Source organism: Phyllostomus discolor, chromosome 5, assembly GCF_004126475.2.
Source record: "Phyllostomus discolor isolate MPI-MPIP mPhyDis1 chromosome 5, mPhyDis1.pri.v3, whole genome shotgun sequence".
Taxonomy (NCBI): Eukaryota; Metazoa; Chordata; class Mammalia; order Chiroptera; family Phyllostomidae; genus Phyllostomus; species Phyllostomus discolor.
The window spans coordinates 35,032,691-35,053,820 of NC_040907.2; the positions used below are offsets into that span (position 1 = coordinate 35,032,691).

General features: G+C 37.1%; 1 protein-coding gene across 7 annotated transcripts in view; it reads right to left on the reverse strand.

The window, feature by feature from the left end:
• Positions 1-20,842, reverse strand: part of LOC114496646 (BEN domain-containing protein 5) — a 1,079,970-nt gene extending 1,059,128 nt beyond the window's left edge. For 2 of the 7 annotated variants that reach the window (XM_036026055.1, XM_036026054.1), the window contains exon 1: positions 20,677-20,829. In XM_036026055.1, the coding sequence (XP_035881948.1) occupies positions 20,677-20,710 (34 nt within the window). In that variant the 5' untranslated portion in view covers positions 20,711-20,829. Of the gene's footprint in view, positions 1-20,676 lie in introns of all 7 variants that reach the window. The other 5 variants (XM_036026057.1, XM_028512265.2, XM_036026060.1 and 2 more) reach the window with 5 other exon arrangements.
• Positions 20,843-21,130: the final 288 nt, after the last annotated feature.

The window sequence follows — 21,130 nt, forward strand, 5'->3', positions numbered from 1 at the left end:
AAAACAGAGAAAATCAGATATTATATCCTTCAATAGGAATATATAAAACCACTTTTGAAACAGTCTTAGGGAAAAATAAAAATGAGCCCAAATTTCATCAAGCTTCTAGATATACCCAATCATTTATAGGAATTATAGAAAACAGAACAATGTATTTTACTACACCATAGGAAAGCAACCAAGAAAATCCAGGAATACAATCTGCTTTCTTCAAACAAAAAAATTGCAAGAAGAAAACAATATAATGATAAAATTAAACAAAAACTAATGGTATATTTGATAGTAAGGAATTATTGTTATTTGGCATGATTATATATATTTCATATGATGGTGTGTGTGCATGTTATATAGTATGTGAGATACATATATATACATATACACACACACATATATATGAACAGCATATTTCTTTGGGAGGTATACATTGAAAATTTTATAGATTACATTGTATATCTGTGATACGCTTCAAAATAGTCCTACAGGAAGGAGAAAAAGAAAGATGAAAATAGTTGATAATTGTTGAAAAAGGTACTTGGAAGTTCTTATAATCTCCTTTCTATTTCTCTGTATATGTTTCAATTTTCCATAACATAAAGGTTATTGTAAATAGCACAAAAACTAGCCACATAATACAACTTACTTATAGTTTATATGGTGATTTCAAACTGGGTGGGTCTAGTTACCTGCATATTTTTTTCAAAAAATATAGTCAAAAGTTGCATGTGGGTTTTCAACTGAGGAGCGGGGTTGGTGCCCCTAACCCCAAGTCATCTCACATTCTTTTTCCCTTTCATACAATACCCTTACTCTCCCTCCACTTTTATCAATTTTGCTCATTCATTGTGTATATGGTGGTTATTATTGCATTTCTTCAATTTTATCTCTAGATCTTCACTATTTCTGGATTTTAAATCACAAATTTTACTGTTCCCCTCTCCTACTCCAGTTTGCCTTCCACCTGCCCTTTCTTTTTTTTTTTTTTTTCATTTTAAATTTTAATTTTTCCCTGTCTTAGCCTGGTTTTCATTCCTCACTCTTAGTATTTTCTCCCTCTGTCCGCTCAAAATCACTTCTCTTTCCTGTAGACACTTCTTAAGCTTCTCTTTCTTTCTTTTTTCCCTCTTATTTCCATCCTACCTATATTAATCTTTGCTAATTTCTTCTTGATAGTGCTGTGATGGAAGTTATTCTCCAATTTGGTTCCTATTTTTTTATCTCTCACTATATTTTTTTAAATTTGTTTAAACCTAATACTATACACTGCCTTTCTCTTACTCCATTCTGATTTCTTCCCTCCCTTTTTTATTTACAACATACATTTTTTATTTTCTTTCTCTTCACTTTGTCCCTATTCCCTACTCTTATAATTGCTCCTCCCTCTACTTTCTCAAAATCATTTTTATTTCATTAGTTATCTCATACTCATTTTTCCTTTCTTATAATAATCTTAATCTCTTTACACCTTTAGTAATACAGTTCATTTGCTATCGATAGTGTAATTGTGGGTAGGGGTTATTTTTGCAGGTGTGGGTTTGTTTCCTGGGCTCTTAGGGTTTGTTCTGGCAGCACCAGTAGAACAGCATACAAGACGAGATGGGCAGAGTGACTCTCACTTAGCCAGCTAGAGGGAAGGACCCACCAAAGAACAACCCAACAACAACCAGGACCCAATTACAACCAAAGAGTCCACATAAACAGTGTAAAGAGCAACCCAAGAACATCAAGTGCACAAGATCAAGGAGACAGCACCACTGAATCCCAAAGGTCTCCTATAGCCTGTTATAGGAGGTCATATCACGAAGACAGGGTATCAGGCAGATCAATCTAAGATGCAGAAGCAAACAGAAGAGTCACCTAAAATGGAGAGAAAAAGAAACAACTCCCAAATGAAAGAAAAGGAAGAATTTACAGAAAGACTGCTAAACAAAATTGAGTTGAGCAAACTATCAGACATTGAGTTCAAAATAGTAGTTATAAGGATGTTCAATGAGCTCAGTGAGAACTACAAAGACCTCCAGGGAAGCTGCAAGGAACTTACTATGAATTACACCAGCATAATAAAGGACATAGAAACTATCAATAAGAGCTAGGAGGAAATGAGGAATACAAACCTGAAATCAAGAAGCAGAGGATCAAATCAGTAAGCTGGAGGACAAGGTAGAAAAATACCCCCAGAAAGAGCAACAAAAGGTAAAAAAGACCAAAAAGAACAAAGAGCGATTAAGGGAATTGCAGGATAAAATCAAACCTAATAATATCCATATCATAGGGATACTAGAAAGAGAAGAAGAAGAGCAAAGCATAGAAATCTGTTTGAAAAAGTTATGACAGAAAACTTTCCTAACCTGATGAGAGAAGTCATGCCAAGTCCAGGAAGCACAGAAGATCCCAATCAAGATGAACCACAAGAGGCCCACTTCAAGACACAGCATAATTAAAATGGGTAAATTTAAAGACAAAGAGAATCTTAAAGGCAACAAGGGAGAAACAGCTAGTAACATACAAAGGAGCTCTGATGAGGCCATCAGCTGATTGCCCAATAGAAACACTACAAGCCAGAAGGAAATGGCAAGAAATACTCCAAGGAATTATAAGCAACCAAGGTAAAACCAAGACTACTCTACTAAATGACAGCAAGGCTCTTATTTAAAATGGAAGGCAAAATAAGGAGTTTCCCAGACAAAAACAAAAAAAGATAAAAGAATATATGTCACCACCAAGCCAGCACTGCAAGAAATGCTAAAGGAAAGTCTTTAGGACTTCTGGCAAGATGGAGGCATAGGTGGACGCACCGTACCTCCACACACAACCAAGATTAGAACAACAACAATTTAGAGCCAGAATAACACCCAGAACTGACAGAGAATTTATCTGAATCGAAGTCCGACAGCCAAGAAGTTGAAGCAGACCCGTTCATCCAGACCGGTAGGAGGGGCTTTGAGGAGGAGCGGGCGCAGGTCGCAGGCGGCACACGGAGATCTGGGAGAACTGAACGCAAAAGGCAATGGGAGTGCATAAGCCTTCCGGGTCACGCAAGATTGCAGCGGTGGGCCCTGAGTACACAAGTGGCGGCTGGCAGACCCAGTGAGGCGGCGATTGTGGAGCAGGGCAGAGCACGCAACCCAGGATCCCAGAGAAGGGACTGAGGCCCCAGGAGAACGGAACTACTGCCATTGTTCCCTCCCATCCCCGCCCCCATCCCTGCCCCTGCCCCCACAAACAACGTCACAATCTAGTGACTGGGGTGCCCAGCCCCAGTGAACACCTAAGGCTCCGCCCCTCACCGTAAGAGAGCGACCAGACCAGAAAAAAAAAAAAGGAGAGACAGGCAGAGACATGTCTCCAACAGAAGAACAGATCAGTACCCCAGGACTCATCCTTTTGAGCAACCAAGAAATAGCCAATCTATCAGATGCACAGTTCAAAACATTGATGATCAGAAAACTGACAGAATTGGTTGATTTGGGCGCAAATTAGATGAAAAAATGCAGGTTACCATAAAAGAGATGAAGGAAGATACACAGAGGAGAGCCAATGGTGAACGGAAGGAAACTGGGTCTCAAAACAATACAGTGGACCAGAAGGAAGAAAAAAACAACCAAGCAGGAAAGCATGAAGAAATAAGAATTCAAAAAAATCTTAGGAGAAGCTTCTTAAGAAGAAGAAGCTTCTTAGGAGAAGCTTAGGAGCCTCCAGGATGTTAAACGTTCCAACATCCGAATGATAGGGGTACCAGAAGGGGAAGGGGAAAAGCAACAGATTTAGCACGTATTTGAACAAACAATAAAGGAGAACTTCCCCAGTCTGGCAAAGGAAATAGTCTTCCAAGAAATCCAGGAAGCTCAGACAGCCACAAAGAAGTTGGACCCACGAAGAAATACACCAAGGCGCATCATAATTACATTAGCCAAGGTAAAAATGAAGGAGAGAATCCTAGAAGCAGCAAGAGATAAGGGGACAGTCACCTACAAAGGAGTTCCCATCAGACTGTCAGCTGATTTCTCAAAAGAGACCCTTCAGGCAAGAAGGGGCTGGAAAGAAATATTCCAAGTCATGAAAGACATGAACCTACATCCCAGATTGCTCTATCCAGCAAAGCTCTTTTAGAATGGAAGGGCAGACAAAGTGCTTCTCAGATAAGGTCAAGTTCAAGGAGTTCATCATCATCAAGCCCTTATTTTATGAAATGTTAAAGGGACTTATCTAAGAAAAGAAGATAAAGAAAAAACATGTATAGTAAAAGGACAGCAAACTCACAATTATTAACAACCACACCTAAAGCAAAACCAAAAGAAACTAAGTAAACAACTAGAACAGGAACAGAACCACAGAAATGGAGGTCACATGGAGGGTTAGCAACAGGGGAGTGGGAGGAGGAGAGGGGAGAAAAGGTATAGAGAATAAGTATCATAGAATGTAGGTTGAAAATAGGGGGAAGGTAAGAATAGTATGGGAAATGTAGAAGCTAAAGAACTTATAAGTATGACCCATGGACATGAACTAAAGGGGGGGAATGTGGGTGGGAGAGGATGTACAGGGTGGAGGGGAGTGAAGGGGGGGGAAATGGGACAACTGTAATAGCATAATCAATAAAATATATTAAAAAAAAGAAAGTCTTTAGGGTGAAGAAAGGGGTAGGGGGGCAACACAAAGGTAAAAAAAGGCAACAAACAAGTACCTATCAATAATAATCCTAAATGTAAATGGATTAAATGCTCCAATCAAAAGCTGAATGCATACGAAAACATGACCCACATATATGCTGTCTACAAAAGATCAACCTCAGAACAAAAGATCTACACAGACTGAAAGTAAAGGATGGAAAAAATGTTTCAAACAAATGAACATAAAAAAAAAAGATGGGTAACAATACTTATATCAGACAAAATATATTTCAAAACAAAGGCCATAAAAAGACACAAAGAATGACACTTCATAATACTTAAGGAATAATCCATCAAGAAGATATAATCTTGTAAACATATATGCACCCAACATAGGAGCACTTAAATATAAAAAGAAAATCTTCAATGACTTCAAGAAAGATATTGATAGCAATATACTCACAGTAGGGTATTTTAATACCCCATTATCAATGATGGACAGATCTTCCAAGCAAAGAATCAACAAAGATATTGTGGCATTGAAAAACACTCTACATCATATGGACTTAATGGATATATACAGAACTTTTCACCCCAAAGAAGCAAAATATACATTTTTTTTCAAATGAACATGAAACATTTTCAAAGATAGACCACATGATAGGACACAAAACAAGCCTCAACAAATTCAAGAAAATTGAAATCATATCAAGCATCTTCTCAAATCATAATGGCTTGAAACTAGAAACCAACTTCAAGTAAAAAACTCAAAAATATTCAAATTCATGGAGACTGAATAACATGCTATTAAATAATGAATGGGTTAACAATAACATCAAGGAAGACATCAAAAAGTTCCTCAAAACAAATAAAAATAAACACACAACAGCCCCCAACTATGGGATACAGTGAAGGCAGTCCTGAGAAGGAAGTTCATAGCAATACAGACCTACCTAAAAAAGACAGGAAAATCTCAAATAAACAACCTAACCCCACATCTAAAAGAACTAAAGGAACAACAACAAACAAAGCACAGAGTGAGTAGAAGGAAGGAAATAATCAAGATCAGAGCAGAATTAAATAACATACAGACTAAAAATAAACAATTGAAAGGATCAAGAAATCTAGGAACTGATTCTTTAAAAAGATAAACCAAATTGACAAACCTTTAACCAGATTCATCAAGAAAAAAGGGGAGAGGATCCAAATAAATAAAATCAGAAACAAAGAAAGAAATTACAAACAATACCACAAAAATACAAAGGATTGTAAAAAATTACTACAAACAACTATATGCCAAAAAAATTGACAATCTGGGTGAAATGGACAAATTTCTAGACATATATTATCTTCCTGAATCAAGAAGAGCAGAAGGCCTGAAAATACCAATAACAACTAGTGAAATTGAAGCAGTAATCAAAAAAACCCTGCACACAAAACCCTGGACTGGATGGCTTCATAGGCAAATTACACCAAACATTTAGGGAAGAACTAACTCCTATCCTTCTCAAACTATTACAAAAAAATTCAAGAAGAGGGATGACTCCCAAACTCTTTTTATGAGGTCAGTATTATCCTAATTCCAAAACCAAGTAAAGGCACAACAAAGAAAACTATAGGCCAGTATAGCTGATGAACATAGATGCTAAAATTCTCAACAAAATATTGGCAAACTGCATCCAGCGATTCATTAAAAAGATCATACATCATGATATAGTGGGATTCATCCCAGGGATCAAAGATGGTATAATATTTGTAAATCAATAAACAAAATGAAAGACAAAAATCACATGATCATATCAATAGATGCTGAAAAAGTATTTGAAAAAGTACAGCAACCATTTATGATAAAAACACTCAGCAAAGTGTCAATAGAAGGAGCATACCTCAAATAATAAAGGCCGTATATGTTAATCCCACAACCAACATCATACTCAACAGGCAAAAACTAAAAGCTTTCCCACTAAGATCAAGAACAAGACAAGGATGTCTGCTTTCACCACTTTTATTCAACATAGTATTGGACGTTCCAGCCACAGTGATCAGACAAGAAAAACAAATAAAAGGAATCCAAATTGGAAAGGAGGCAGTAAAATTGTCATTATTAGCAGATGACAGGATAGTGTACATAGAAAATCCTGTAAGGTCCACCAAAATACTAATCAACCTAATAAGTGAATTTGGGGGAAAAAAAGTGGGATACAAAGTCATTTTCAGAAATCAAAGGTGTTTTTGTACACCAACAATGAAAGATCAGAAACAGAAATTACAAAAAAAAAAAAATCCCATTTACTATAGCAACAAGAAAAATAAAATAATTGGGAATAAACTCAACCAAGTAGGCAAAAGACATGTACTCAGAAAACTACAGAACATGGAAGAAAGAAATTAAGGAAGACACAAATAAATGGAAACATATACCATGCTCATGGATTGGAAGAATTAACATCATTCAACTATCCATACTACCCAAAGCAATCTATAGATTCAATCCAATCCCTATCAAAATACCAATGGCATATTTCACATATATAGAACAAACATTTCAAAAAATTTTATTGAACCATAAACAACCCCGAATAGCCTCAGCAACTTTGTGAAAGAAGAACAAAGTAGGGGAATCACAATACCTGATATCAAACTCCATTACAAGGCCACTGTAATCGAAACAGTCTGGTATTAGCATAAGAACAGACACACAGATCAATGGAACCAAACAGAGAAGCCAGAAATCCATGTCAATATGGTCAGTTCATATTTGACAAAGGGAACAGGAACATAAAATGAAGCAAAGATAGCCTCTTCAATAAATGGTGTTGGGAGATCTAGACAAGTACATGTAAAAAAATGAAACTAGACCACCAACTTAGACCATATACCAGAATAAAATCAAAATGGATAAAGGACTTAAATATAAGTCATGACACCATAAAAGTCTTAGAGGAAAACATAGGCGGGAAAATCTCAGACATCCCACATAGCAATGTATTTGCCAATCTATCTCCTAGGGGAAGGGAAACAAAGGAAAAATAAACAAATGGGGCTACCTCAAACTAAAAAGCTTCTGCATGGCTAAAGAAACAATATTCAAAATAAAAAGGGAACCAACTGTATGGGAAAACGTATTTACCAATGATACATAGGATAAGGGTTTGATCTCCAAAATATATAAAGAACTCACATGACTCCACACCAGGAAGACAAGAAATTCAATTAAAAAATGGGCAAGGACATAAATAGACACTTCTCAATGGAGGACATACAGAGGGCCCATAGACATATGAAAAGATGATCAACATCACTAGCCATTACAGAGATGCAAATTAAAACCACAATGAGATAACACCGCACCCCTGTCAGAATGGCCATCATAAATAAATCAACAAACAACAAGTGTTGATGAGGATGTGAAGAAAAGGGAACCCTAGTATACTGTTGGTGGGAATGCAGACTGGTGCAGCCACTGTAGAAAACAGTATGGAATTTCCTCAAAAAACTAAAGATGGAACTGTCTTTCGATCCAGCAATCCCACTACTGGGACTATACCCTAAGAATCCCAAAACACCAATTCAAAAGATCCTATACTCCCAATGTTCATAGCAGCACAATTTACAATAATCAAGTACTGGAAACAGCCTAAGTGCCCATCAGTAAATTAGTGGATCAGAAAATTGTAGTACAATAATGGAATACTTTGCAGCAGAAGGAAAGAAGAAACTCCTCCCCTTCATGACAGCATGGATGGAACTGTAGAGTATTATGCTAAGTGAAATAAGCCAGGTGGTAAAAGACAAATACCATGATTACATCTATAAGTGGAACCTAATCAACAAAACAAACAAATGAGCAAAATAGAACCAAAAACTTGGAAATAAAGAACAATCTGACAGTGAGCAGAGGAGTGAGGGGAAAGGTATAACAGGGGAAAAGAAGGGGAAGGGGCAAGCAAAGGAACACGAATAGAACACTCATGGGCACAGACAATGCAGGGGATTGACTGTGGGAGTGGGGGGTGGACAGGGTAGGGGTTAGCATTGGGGAAAAAGGCAGGACAAGTATTACTGAACAATTTTTTTAAATAAATAAATAAAATTTACATCTTACTATAATTTTAAAATAACAAAGTTACATTCCCAAGACCCAAGGAATCCAATGTGGAGGAAAATAGGAGGTTCTGCTCACAAGTCAAGTTAGACATTCCACTCAGTCAATATTGCCTTGTGCCCGATAAATATTTGCTTATAAATTTGTAAGAGAAACTGTGCAAAATTAGAGAAGTTGTACACAAAATAACTTGAAGTTAAGTATCAATGTGGTAAGTATGGTTCAAATAAAACTTAAACAGTTTGAAATAATTATCTTTATTTAATATCCACATAGCTATTTGCAGTTTTTAAATGACAATAAAAACTTGAAGGCAAAAATAAAGATAGTGTTAGAATTAAGAAATGTGGTGATTCCCTGATGCATCCAAAGACTGCTTCACTTTTCTTCAGAAGCAGTTTTCTTAGATTTAGTAAACTAATATGAATAAAAAACAGATATTGGGCCCTGATTTATCGTTTTTAAAACTGTGAGGTATTTAAAAGTCAAACTTGATTTTTAGGAATTCCATGTACTTAAGTATTTTTTAATTTATATTTCCTAGCCTATTTCTTCTCTTTGGCACTAAATGTTCATAATACTCAAATTAACTGGCAAGAATAAGGAGCACATCCACTTTAGACCTGAAATACTTAAGAACCAGAGATTTCTACTGGCCTGCCAGACAGATAATACCCAAGGAATAAAAAGAGAGAGAATGATTTAATAAATGGAAGGAAAAAGGAACCAAAGATCTAGGGTCATTCTATAGGCCAATATCTCTTCTACTTAACCAAGCAATGAAGAATAGGAAAGCCTGTAGCAGAAAAATCAAGAATGCTAGAGAAAAAAGGATAAAGAACTTGAAAAAATTAAAATCAGCAGTATCAGAACATTTAGCTTGCTAGAACAGAAGCAAAGGAATTTATCTCTTCTCCTGACAATACTTAACTCTTTTTTAAAACCAATTTTACTGAAACTTTAAAGTTTCAAATTGTGAATTGTTCAAAGCAGATATCCACAGGATAAGAATGCTTTTGTCAAGAAAACTCACTCTCAGTTTTAAAGGGGGGGGGGGGGGGTAGTATATTTTTCAAGAGTGGTTGTCAACTTTTGATAACATAACAGGAAATGGCATTAAAATTGGGTATCTGAAGAAAATTTTATTTAATTCCATTTCATCAGTATGACATGCACTTCAATGCAAAGTTTACTGAAAACAACTTTTTGCCAAATTCAAACCACTTTGAAAGTCAAGGTGCACAAATAATAAAGACAAATTTCTCCCTTCTTCCCTTTCCCCCCAAAACACAATTTGACCCCTGACTAATCTGGTTCACTAATTAGTTATAACACCCATTGTCTCAGAACATACCATTCATATTTTAATTAAAAAAATGTATGCAAAACCTGAATATCTATCGAGTTCCTTAATTGAAGAAATTCAGTCAATTAAAAAACCACTCATCAAAACTGTACTTGAACAATGATTAAAATAAAATTTAAAAAAAAAAACCCACTCATCTAGGCACAATACAAAAATCTGCCAGTGGCAGAAAAAAATATAATCAGCATAACATAACTTAAAAATAGTCCTAACTCTGGCAAATGTTGATGCCAAAAAAAAAAAGGAAGAAAAATTCATCTTCCTTGGGACCTTATTAAAACAGCTTCTAGAAATACAGTAAATTAGATCATGATTCCCTCCTCAAAATATAGGGAAATGTTGTTTTTACAAAGTTGAATCCTAGACTACTTTTATATTAAATTAAAAGACCCAGTCTCTTCAGAGAAAAGGATAAGAATTATTCACCTCCTTTATTAAATCACTTGATTCTTCACCCAGTTCTATGAGTGATGCTAAGCTTCAAATCAAAGACCCCAGAATACTGATAAACCTGAACTGAGATAAGGCCTTTCAGTCTTTTATAGGAAACTTCAAAACATTGTTATCAGACTGCAAAAGTTTTACTAGCATTTTCCATAATTACTATTATTGTGGTGGTATACTGGTAAAGACATTAACAAGATAGAAGTTAGAATCTTATTGCTTTGGATATTTCCAATTTTAATTAAAATTATTTTTAGTTCTTAATGTATTTATGACACTAGGGACACATGTCCCAACCAGACACATTTATAAAGTTGCTTTCTTCTGGTACCTGGGGTAGCTATATGACCAGAGAGGCTCTTTACACATATATGAAGCTGCATGTCTCAAAGAATAAAGATCATTAATTAATCAAGTGAAATTAGTTAGAATTACTACTCTGTCATGTAAATTATATACACCCTCACAATTCTACTGAGTAAAGGATTAGTAGCACAATTTTAAAGGTGAATAAAACTGAGGCTCAGAGAAACAGTATTACACAATAAGCAGTAAAGTTGGGGTTTTAAATCTTATCCATTTATTTCTAAAACCCATGTCTCATTTACTATGTCCTGTTCCCTAAAAAGACACAAACCACCAAATGAGGTTTAAATTAGCTTATTCTGTCACCAGTTTACCAATTCTGTTTGCATTATATTCAGTTAGAAAATTTTGTAAAATATCAAAAGTTTCTCCACTTTCCCCTTCACCTGTGTCAACATGCTCAGCTTCCAATAGCGTAAATTCAAATATTTAAACCTAAAATTTATGGACAAAAAAATATTTCATTCATTTGGCCCACAAATAGTTACTGAATGTCTACTATGCAGCAAGCAAATACTAACTGCTATTTTAGTATCTACTACGCATCACTATTTTACTCAATGAGTGTATAGATGTCTAAGATGAGAAACTTCATTAACCCCATGATTAGAGTAATTATAAGTAAATGAGCACTTTTTAATACATTTGTCTGAAAATTAAGGTATGTATTACCCCTTCCTGTAAGTAAGAAAAATTGGTGTCATTTTAAGTTCTACTGTGTGCCATCCCCTCCTATTATCAACAAGATTTTATATGTAGGAAATAAAGCCAGAAAACAGAGTGGAGTAGTCCTTGAGAGAACTAATGATGTATGGATTTCCAGTCAGATAGACTTGGGTTATAGTTTCAATTCTAGTATTATACTTATTGGTTGTATAACCTTAACTACATCACTTAATCTTTCTGAACCCCAATTTTCTCAGATATAAAACTGCAATAATTATATCCCTTTTGCAAGAATTTCATGAGAATTAAACCAGATATCTGTAAAGTGCCTAAAACAAAGGAGGTACTCTACAAATGGCAAAAGATTGGCTTACTGAAATAACTAACTTTATTTTTCAAGGTCATTACTATAATACCTGATTATTTATCTCTCTTCATTTTAGAAGAGATAGATAAGTTTAGGGCATCCATTATTATTTATTGAATGGCATCAGGAAATTTAGGTTACAGTCTGGCTCTTCTTGCTAGTTGTATGACCCTGAGTAAGTCACTTTACTTCTAACATCCAATATAAAGATAAAAATCTATACTTCCCATGCTGCTTGAGGTGTTATGCATGTCTTTTCTACTGACAGGGTAGCAAGAATGAAAAAATCTGGCCTTTGGAATCAGAAAGCCAGCTTTCTAGCCACATAAGCCTGAACTAATCACTTACAATCTTGAACCTATCTATGTAAACTTGGACTCTTTCTTCAGGTCTATTGTGAAGCAAAATGAAAGAAAGCAAACAGAGTAAACACAAAGAAAATAAAAGTATATAATAAACTGGTGACTAAATAATTTAGGGGCCAGAATTTGTTAGTACAGATGCTATTAAATCAACACTTTCCAACAAAGTATTTCTACTTTGAAGATTTCAGATTCTTAAATGTAACTTCATTACTAAAAGGTAAAGGATTTCTTTTTTTTAATCCTCACCCAAGGACATGTGTTTTTATTTTTATTTTTTAGAGAGAAGGAAAGGGAGAGAAATATCAATCAGTTCTCTCATAAGCACCCCTACCAGGGACTGAACCTACAAACTAGGCATGTGCCCTGACTAGCGATGGAATCCATGACGTTTTGATTTATGGGAAGATGCCCAATCAACTGAGCCACACCAGCCAGGACAAGTAGAGGATTTCTTAACCTGGGTTTCTGGATATGGACATTATCTTTGAAATCATATTCAAAATTCTGTGTCCACACATAGTGTGCATTTTCATGAGAAAGAATTCATTGTTTTTTCATCAAATATTCAAAGGATCTATGACCTCAGAAATGTTTAAGAATAAATGGGAAAGAAGAATATAGTCTTTAGCTCTGTTACTAAATGAGCAAATACTAGCAATGTCCTGAATAAGCATCATTCTTTCACCAACAACTTTCCAGTGCATAGCTCTCTCTGACCTCCATTCCTCTTCCCCAGTCTCTCTGCTTACCACCTTCACCAAGCTAATTCCTTCTTATCATTATTCAAGACTTCTGTGTCCTTCCTCTAAGAAGCTTTACTGAACAACTAACTACTACTACTACCACCCCCAGGATGTCAGGGAACCATTCTCTGGACTTGGAATTCTCTATACCACTCTATCAATGCCTGAAGGATAATTTTGAAACTAACTCTATTCTTCTTCCATTAAGATGGAAGCTCTGTGAAGGCAGAGACTTTGTCTAATACATTTCCAAATTATCAGAATTTTGCACAATGCCTGGCACATAGTTGGTATTCAACACATATTTTTGAATGAATAATTTTTTAATTAATAACAGAGTCCACAACATGGTGATTTCTTCCACAAAGCCATGACACAGAGATTAATATATTACAATTCATGACTTCTAAAACTCATGAGAAAAAGGCAAGTAAACTATAATTGATGGAGGACTGTTTTTTTAATTTCCTTCCACCAAAACTGAGAGATTTTTCCATCACCTTGTTGAAAGTCTTGATTTAGGAATTTCCAATCCTATATGAAAGTTTTGAATCCTATATAAAAATCTAGAAGTCTTTTTGTGTTTGCTTGTCTTGTTTTCCTTCAGTTGACATGCAAGACAATTTTTTGCAAGTCTGTTTAGAAATGCAAATGTTCACAATCAATAGTTCTCAAAAATACATGACAAAAACATCTTCCTTTACAGTTTGAAAAAAAAAGAGAAATCTCTTTTAAAATTCCCATCAAATGGGAAATATAAATAGTAAAAAATTAGCATATTCCCATATGGTAAATACCATCAATGAGTTACTGCAAGTTCTCACACTTGCAATAATTTTTTATAATCAAACAAATAAAATTCAACTATGAATGAAATCTTTTGTAAATCAATACTAAAATTAACACCTATTCCATTACTAAAATTTAACAATTAATAAAAATATTCTGGAATTCCCACAAGACTGGACTGCTCTAATGACTCAAAGGCAAAGGTGTGACTTTGAGACAATGTATACAAAATATTGACATCCTTTTGACCTCCTTAATGCATAGTTCTCTAGTATCTCTCATTGAAAATGACACTGAGCCAAGATACTGAAACTGAAGCCAAATATACTATTCATAGAGATCAGAAATACAGAAATTATCAGAGCTCCTTAGAAGAAATAAGCACATGATTGTCATGGAAACAAGGTGTTTCTGCCCCAGTGCTTTTGGGATTTTTAATAAAGTTATGGTCACTGATCTTACAGAAAATATAAAGGAGACAAAAATAATTTGAAGTTTTAAAAATATTTTGAAAAAGGGATATAACTATATAAATCCATATTCCTTTTCCCATAATTCCAGAATCCCTAAACCTCTAAAAAGAGTAATATTTTTCATAACTTTGGTGCCAAAACTAATTTGTCAGCAAAACCTAACCTAAATTGATGTAAAGCTATTTATAATTTTTACTGAAATTAGTGTGAATGTGATATTAATGTGTTTGATTACAGAGTACTCTCCCATACCCCATTGGGGGTACTATGTAAGCAACAACACATACTGTATTTTGTCATGCATAATGAGCACTTTTTGCCCAAATTTTTTAGGGAAAAACAAGGATGCGCATTATACATAGGTATACCCTTACCATGGGTATAATAATGGATATAATAATCTCATGTATAATGTGCACAAAACCTGTAGGTACACACTATACACAGCCAAATATAGTATGTTGTATTACCTGTTCATAATTTTAAAAATCCGAATTCTGAAATACATTTGCATCCAAGGCTGCAGCAGATGAGGGATTATAGACCTGGATTCCCTCTTCTTTTAACAGTGATTTTACCACTAAACCTTTAAGAAAAGGCACACATACATCCACAGACCGAGGCAGGCAGACACACTCATGTATACAGCAGCAATTTTCAACTGGTGTGCCACACGGATTTTTAAAACATTCAATACCTGACTATTTAGTCAGAGTCACTGACCTCTTCACCCTTAGACTGTCAAATAAAAAAATGACAATGGCCAACACAACAACAGTCATCCAGAGTGAATGAATCAAAATTACACCTATTTTTTGTCAGGTCGGCAAAAAAATGTATTTTTTTGGTGTGCTGCAGAATTTTAGTAATTAGTTTATGTGTGCCATGAGATGAAAAAGGTGAAAAAGCACTGGTGTTCCCAAATTAAGCTACCATTTACTTGGGGTGTAAGACATTAAACACTTTTCATACCTTACCTCTAATTCTCACCAGAATAGTAGGTATTACTATCACCAATTTACAAATAAGGAAACTAAGCCAAAAAGGCTTACCTATTTTGCCCAACTACTAACAAATATAGAAAACATTATTCTCATGATTAAGGCTTTATAAAATTTTAAGATTCTGCCTATAGATGATTTCAGATACCTAGTAGTTTATTTTTAAAAAGTTTATTTCGCAAAGAAAGTGATCAAGGTACAGGCCATTTTAACAGATGGCACCATTCTAAAATTTCTGGGATACCTCCACAAAAGTAACAAACTTGGCAATATAGGAAAACAAATTATCTTGCCAGGTAATTCAAACAAAAGCTTTTTTTTTTATGATAGTTGGACAGGAGGAAAGAGAATCTGAGAAATTGAAGCAGTTGTCATCTAGACTGAGACTAAAATTCCTGTTTGTTAACTACAAGTTTTCTTTTTTATTATCAATAGTAGTCAAATTGTTGGAGAAGGAGAAAAATTCTGATATTCATGTCCTGATTTTAAAATACAATGTTTAAAAGAAGAAACTTCCCTTTGCAAATTTGGCCTTCTTACAGAGCTATTACTCCTTCAAGAAACTCCTCAAAATCCACCTTATAAAAGACATGTCCCATGAAGATAGTTCAAACAACAATTCTGCATTCTCCAGAACCTGGTGTCGGCCTTTTTCTGATAGCAAATCAATTATCAATGAAGAAAAAATGAAAGAGAAGAATATGTAACATTAATCACTGTATGTTTAAGCTTGCTTTTAGCCCTGTCCAGTGTGGCCCAGTTGTTTGGAGAATTGTCCTGTGAATAAAAATGTTGTAGGTTCGATTATTGGTCAGGGCACATGCCTGGGTGGTCGGAGGCCATATGGGAGGCAACCAATAGATGTTTTTCTCACCCTCCCTTCCTCTCTCTCTAAAATCAATGATGATATCCTCGGGTGAGGGTCAAAAATAATAATAAATATTTTTTTAAATAAAGTTTGCTTATATATGTAATACACTTGAATTATTTTATATTCAAGCTTCAGGGAAACTGGGGAAATACCATTTATTGGGCTTTTCAGATATATTATCTCTATAATTCACAACTATCCTACAAATACCATCTTCCTTTTATAAATGAAGAAACTGATCAAAATATTTTAATCCAAGGTCCACATCTAATTAAGTCATAGAAGCAGAATTTAAACAAGGATCTGAGCCCAAGTTCTTTTCTACTTCACCTTTGCTAATGTATACTTAGCTTAGAATATTTCCTGTAGAGCAGGAATTTTTATCATGGCTGTTATTTCTTTAGTATGTTTTATGTTGCAATACAAATAACAAGCCAAATAATAAATCTGGATAATGCTAAATATCCAAAAAAACCATCTTATACTAATTATTTGCACATCTTAAGCAAGTTTTTTTAATTTCTCTGTGCCAAAACTTCTTCACATATTAATTAAATAGAGATCCTACCTTAGATAGAGTTATGCTTAAGTAGATTAAGACATAAAGTACTTAGTACTATGTTGGGCACATAATAAACACTCCATAAATGATAGCCATTGCTATTAAGATGAAAAATCACATGATGGACATATTCTGTACCTGATGACTCCAGCCAGCAATAGCTGGACACCTAATCCAAAAATAATCACTCTTACACCAGCTTGTGATCTATGAAATGATCTAATGGAAAAAGATGATGTGTCACAATCAGATTGTTTCTCTTGGGAATCTGAATTAAGGGACAAAGATTGAAGCAGTTAATATTGGTTCAAAAGTTTGGCTCCTGACTTGATCAACTTTCTCTCTCAAGGTTACCAATACTAAATCTATTGCTATATATAGTGTTGTAATCAACCTTTTTATATCATTTAGTAGTATTTAATCTGTTGAATATGCCATTTGTCTTGAAATATTCTTTTGGTTGTCCTCTTATCGCTCTATCAGCTTCTTTGGAAGGCACTAAAATATTGTAGCTACTCAAAATTTTATCCCAAATCTCTTCTCCCCATGCTCTTAACTCTTCCTCTTGGGAATTTCGTCCACACTATGACTTCAGTAATTATCTCTATGCCAGGTCAGAGTTTCCTTGTTAATTCAACTGTCTTGTCAATCTCTCCAGTTATTTGGATACCTTAAAGCTATCTCAGACTCCAAATGCCCAAAACCAAACTCATGATCTTCCTTCTCAAACCTAGCCATGGTCCCTTCCAGTGCTCCCTATTCTCTATAATGTCTCCACCAACTATCCAGTGCCACAAATTAGAAAATTGGAAGTACACCTTCATAATTCCTTCTCCTTCATCTCCATTTTCCATGAAGTCCTATTAATTTTATCTCTTAAATATTTCACAATTCTCTCTCTCCAACTCCACTGCCTTCTAACAAGTCTCCTTATGTCCATTCATATTTTCAGTACTTCCCACATGCAGCCAGAGTTATTTTTTTAATGATTCTAATCATCTCATGCTCCCACTTAAAATTTGTCAATGGTTTCCTATTATTCTTGGGATTTTTAACCAAAATTTATGTCATAGCTTATAAGACCCTGCAAGATCTGGTTCAGTTTACCTCTTAATCTCCTCCTATTGCCCTACATGCAGCCACATCTATCTTTTTTTAGTTCCTTAAACACACAACATCATGTTTCCTCCTACCTTAGCATCTTTGCACATGGCTTTCATCTCCTAGATCACTCTTTGCCTTTCTCTTCATTGATTCAATCACGATTATATCTCAGCTAAAATATCACTTCTTCAGAGAAAACTTCTTAAACCTCCCAAGGGTGTCCAAACTTTTGGCTTCTCTGAAACACACCGGAAGAACAAGAGTTGTCTTGGGCCACACATTAAATACACAAATGTTGGGAACCGCCCTGCCTAGTATCAGAAGCTGTAACCCCCGCCAAGGCTAAGGCTGAGGGGAACAACCTTGGACCATAAGCCAGCAAGGAAACAAAAGCTTATCTCCCTGGCAGGAGCACCGCTTCTGCTCCTTTTACTTCACCCTGCCTGGCTCCCAATGCTTGGTCGGTTAGCCAATGACAGGTAAGATTCCCCAAGGGGGGAACAACCTAAGACAGGCACAATCACGTGGAAGGCCCCCAAGGAAGGACTTTGGGGCCTACAGCAAAAGGGGGTGATGGACCCCCGCCCCTTGGCTTTGACAAAACCTGAGTCCTCATTGTCTGCGAGAAAATCTCCTAATCTCTTGGCTGCCTTACTTCCCTTGCTCCACCTAAGTCTGAAACAATGACAGAGGGTGGTGCAGCCCTGTGCTGGAAAGGGCGGATTCCCCGGGTGATCACGCCTAAGAAGAAATATGTAAAATTCTGTGAAACCTCTTTGTTTAGAATGCTCTCAATTAAATGATAAGGGTCCAAACAAGAAGTAAGTTTGCTCCTCAAAGTTTTACAGCTCTTTAGCTATCTGACCCTGACTCAAAATAGGCCCTCAGAGTTCTTTGTTATCTATTGTTTGATCCTTACTTCCTGGCAATGATTAATGAGCTTTACCTGAATTCCTGTATAAACAAACCCAATAAAAGCCATTGAGGAAAAGGCTCTTGGCCCTTCTCCTTTGAGAGATTGGCCACCTTCCCTCCCCATGCAGATCATGTCTTGGTAGACTTATTCTCTTCTGTGGTGGCCAGGGGAGGTGGGGGGCCCTGCGGGCGGAGGCCCCCCCCACACACACACACACACAAACACTAATGAAAACTGATAAGCAAAAAAAAAAAAAGGTTTTAAGTACATTCATGATTTTGTGTTGGGTCAAATTCATAGCTATCCTGGGCTGCGTGCAGCCCACAGCCCACAAGTTGAACACCCCTGCTAGACCCTATCAGCTTACTCAGTCATTCATTTAGTAATACTTGTCATAACCTACTCTACACAAGGCACAGTTTTGGACATTGGGATTGATAAATACAACAAAGACCCTTGCCTTCATGGATCTTACATTCTAGTGAAAAAGACAGGCAATAAGCAATAAAAATAATAATTAATTTAAATAATATATTTGAAGACAGTCGGTCTACAGGGAAAATAAAGAACAAGATAAGAGAATTCCAAGCAGGGAGTTTCCAGTGCCTAACTTGTTTCCTGGCATATAGTTGGCACTCAATAAATATTTGTTGAGTGGATGAATAAATAAAGGAATAAGCATATTTAAGTTATGAGGGAGTTTAAACTATGAAATGACTAGAGGAACTAACTGCTTATTGGAAGACACAGAGATGCCATGAAAGTAAGATAAACCACTCAGGTCTTCAATCATTCTTGATGGCTTCACACAGTTTCCAGTTCCAGTCACTATATGGTCTTGCCATAACCACCACCTCCCTCCCTAATGCCCAAGGACTGGATAATTCAAGTGGGTCACTCATGTAACCAAAATATTTAATCAGGACACATATACAAGATTATGCCACTTCCATCACCCATACCCACAAAGCCATTGTTTCTCAAGGCACACACTGATATCACTTGCATTAAGGCTCCAGTTCTTCTGACCTCAGCCCCTTTTAGGGACAAACTCCTTTCCATATACACATGGCTGTAAAACTCCTTCCTGTCTTCTATGACCCTGTAAGATATTTAGGACAATATCTCTCCAAGACCAAGATACCTACAAGGTGCTCACCTCAAGAATATGATCCTGTGTCTCCCTTCCTGTCAGTCTTCTTGCCTCTTAAGGACTGTCTTCCAAATACAGGTTTGTGGATATGCACCCCTGTGATTCTGAATGACCTTCAAACTCACTGATCCCATATACATTTACATTCAGGCTCCAGCCTCCTTTGGTAGGGCTTTGAAGGACTGGAGCTCTGGGTGTCCCCTCAAGCCTCTTGTCCTTTTAAGGACCCACATAAGGATTTGTATACTTTCTCTGTGACCAGGGGTGAGCCTAAGGCACTAGCCTACTTCATAAAACAAATAATTGGTGTATATTCCCCTTCCATGGCAGTGCCTGATATTAAAGTAAAACTTCTCTTAAATTCACCTGCCTCCTCAGAATCAGGGCCCCTCTCCCCCAAACCATGCCCCTTTGGGGAGTCCCTTCTCATATTCCCACAGAACTGTGTATATTCTCTCCATGACGCAGCCCACCCCTGTGTCAGCCCCCACGAAGGGTGGCCCCTCAGGACTGGAGTCCTGTTTCCTCCCTGGGGACCCACGTTCACTCAGAAGTGCCACACTCCCCCATACACCCCTCTGCCACCGGGACTCCAATTTACCTGCCTGCCACTCAGAGGGACGCATCTCCTTTGACCCCTGACCCCGGGGTCATAGCCTCAACGTGCAAACACACAGGGGTGCCTCCTCAGGAGTAGGGCCATGCTCAAGTTCCCAGTCCCCACAGGCCCAGGACAGCCCTGCTGCCTCAGCGCTTTCCCTGGTCGACAGCCCCCACAGACCTGCCTCAGACGCCGTCTGGCTCCGCTCCGCCATTTTTTGTGATCCCTCCTCCACAGAGCCCACAAGAAAATCGCAGGGCAGTGGGGAGCGGGTGATAAGATCTGCTGGCCGCCGGAGCTCCCTGCGGCGGACGCGGCGCGACAGTTGCCAGGGCAACGGGCAGCCGCCGAGCGCGTGCCACGGGGCGGTCCGGAAAAAATGGGAAGTCGCGGGCGTCGGAGGCCCCGCCCCCTCGGCGCGAGCCCCCTCAGGGCCCAGGCGCCTTCGGCGCTGGGATTCCGCCACGCTTCTTCCCAACTACCCAGCTACCGGGTCCTAGCAACTGAGCATGCTCCGCCGCCTCTGGGGTGCTAGGACTGGGTCTGCTGGGGTGGCGTTCTCCAGCCACCGACGGGGGTCTTCGTGCTGACCACAGAACTAGGTGGGCTGGCTTTTCTGTGGTTGCTGCTTAAC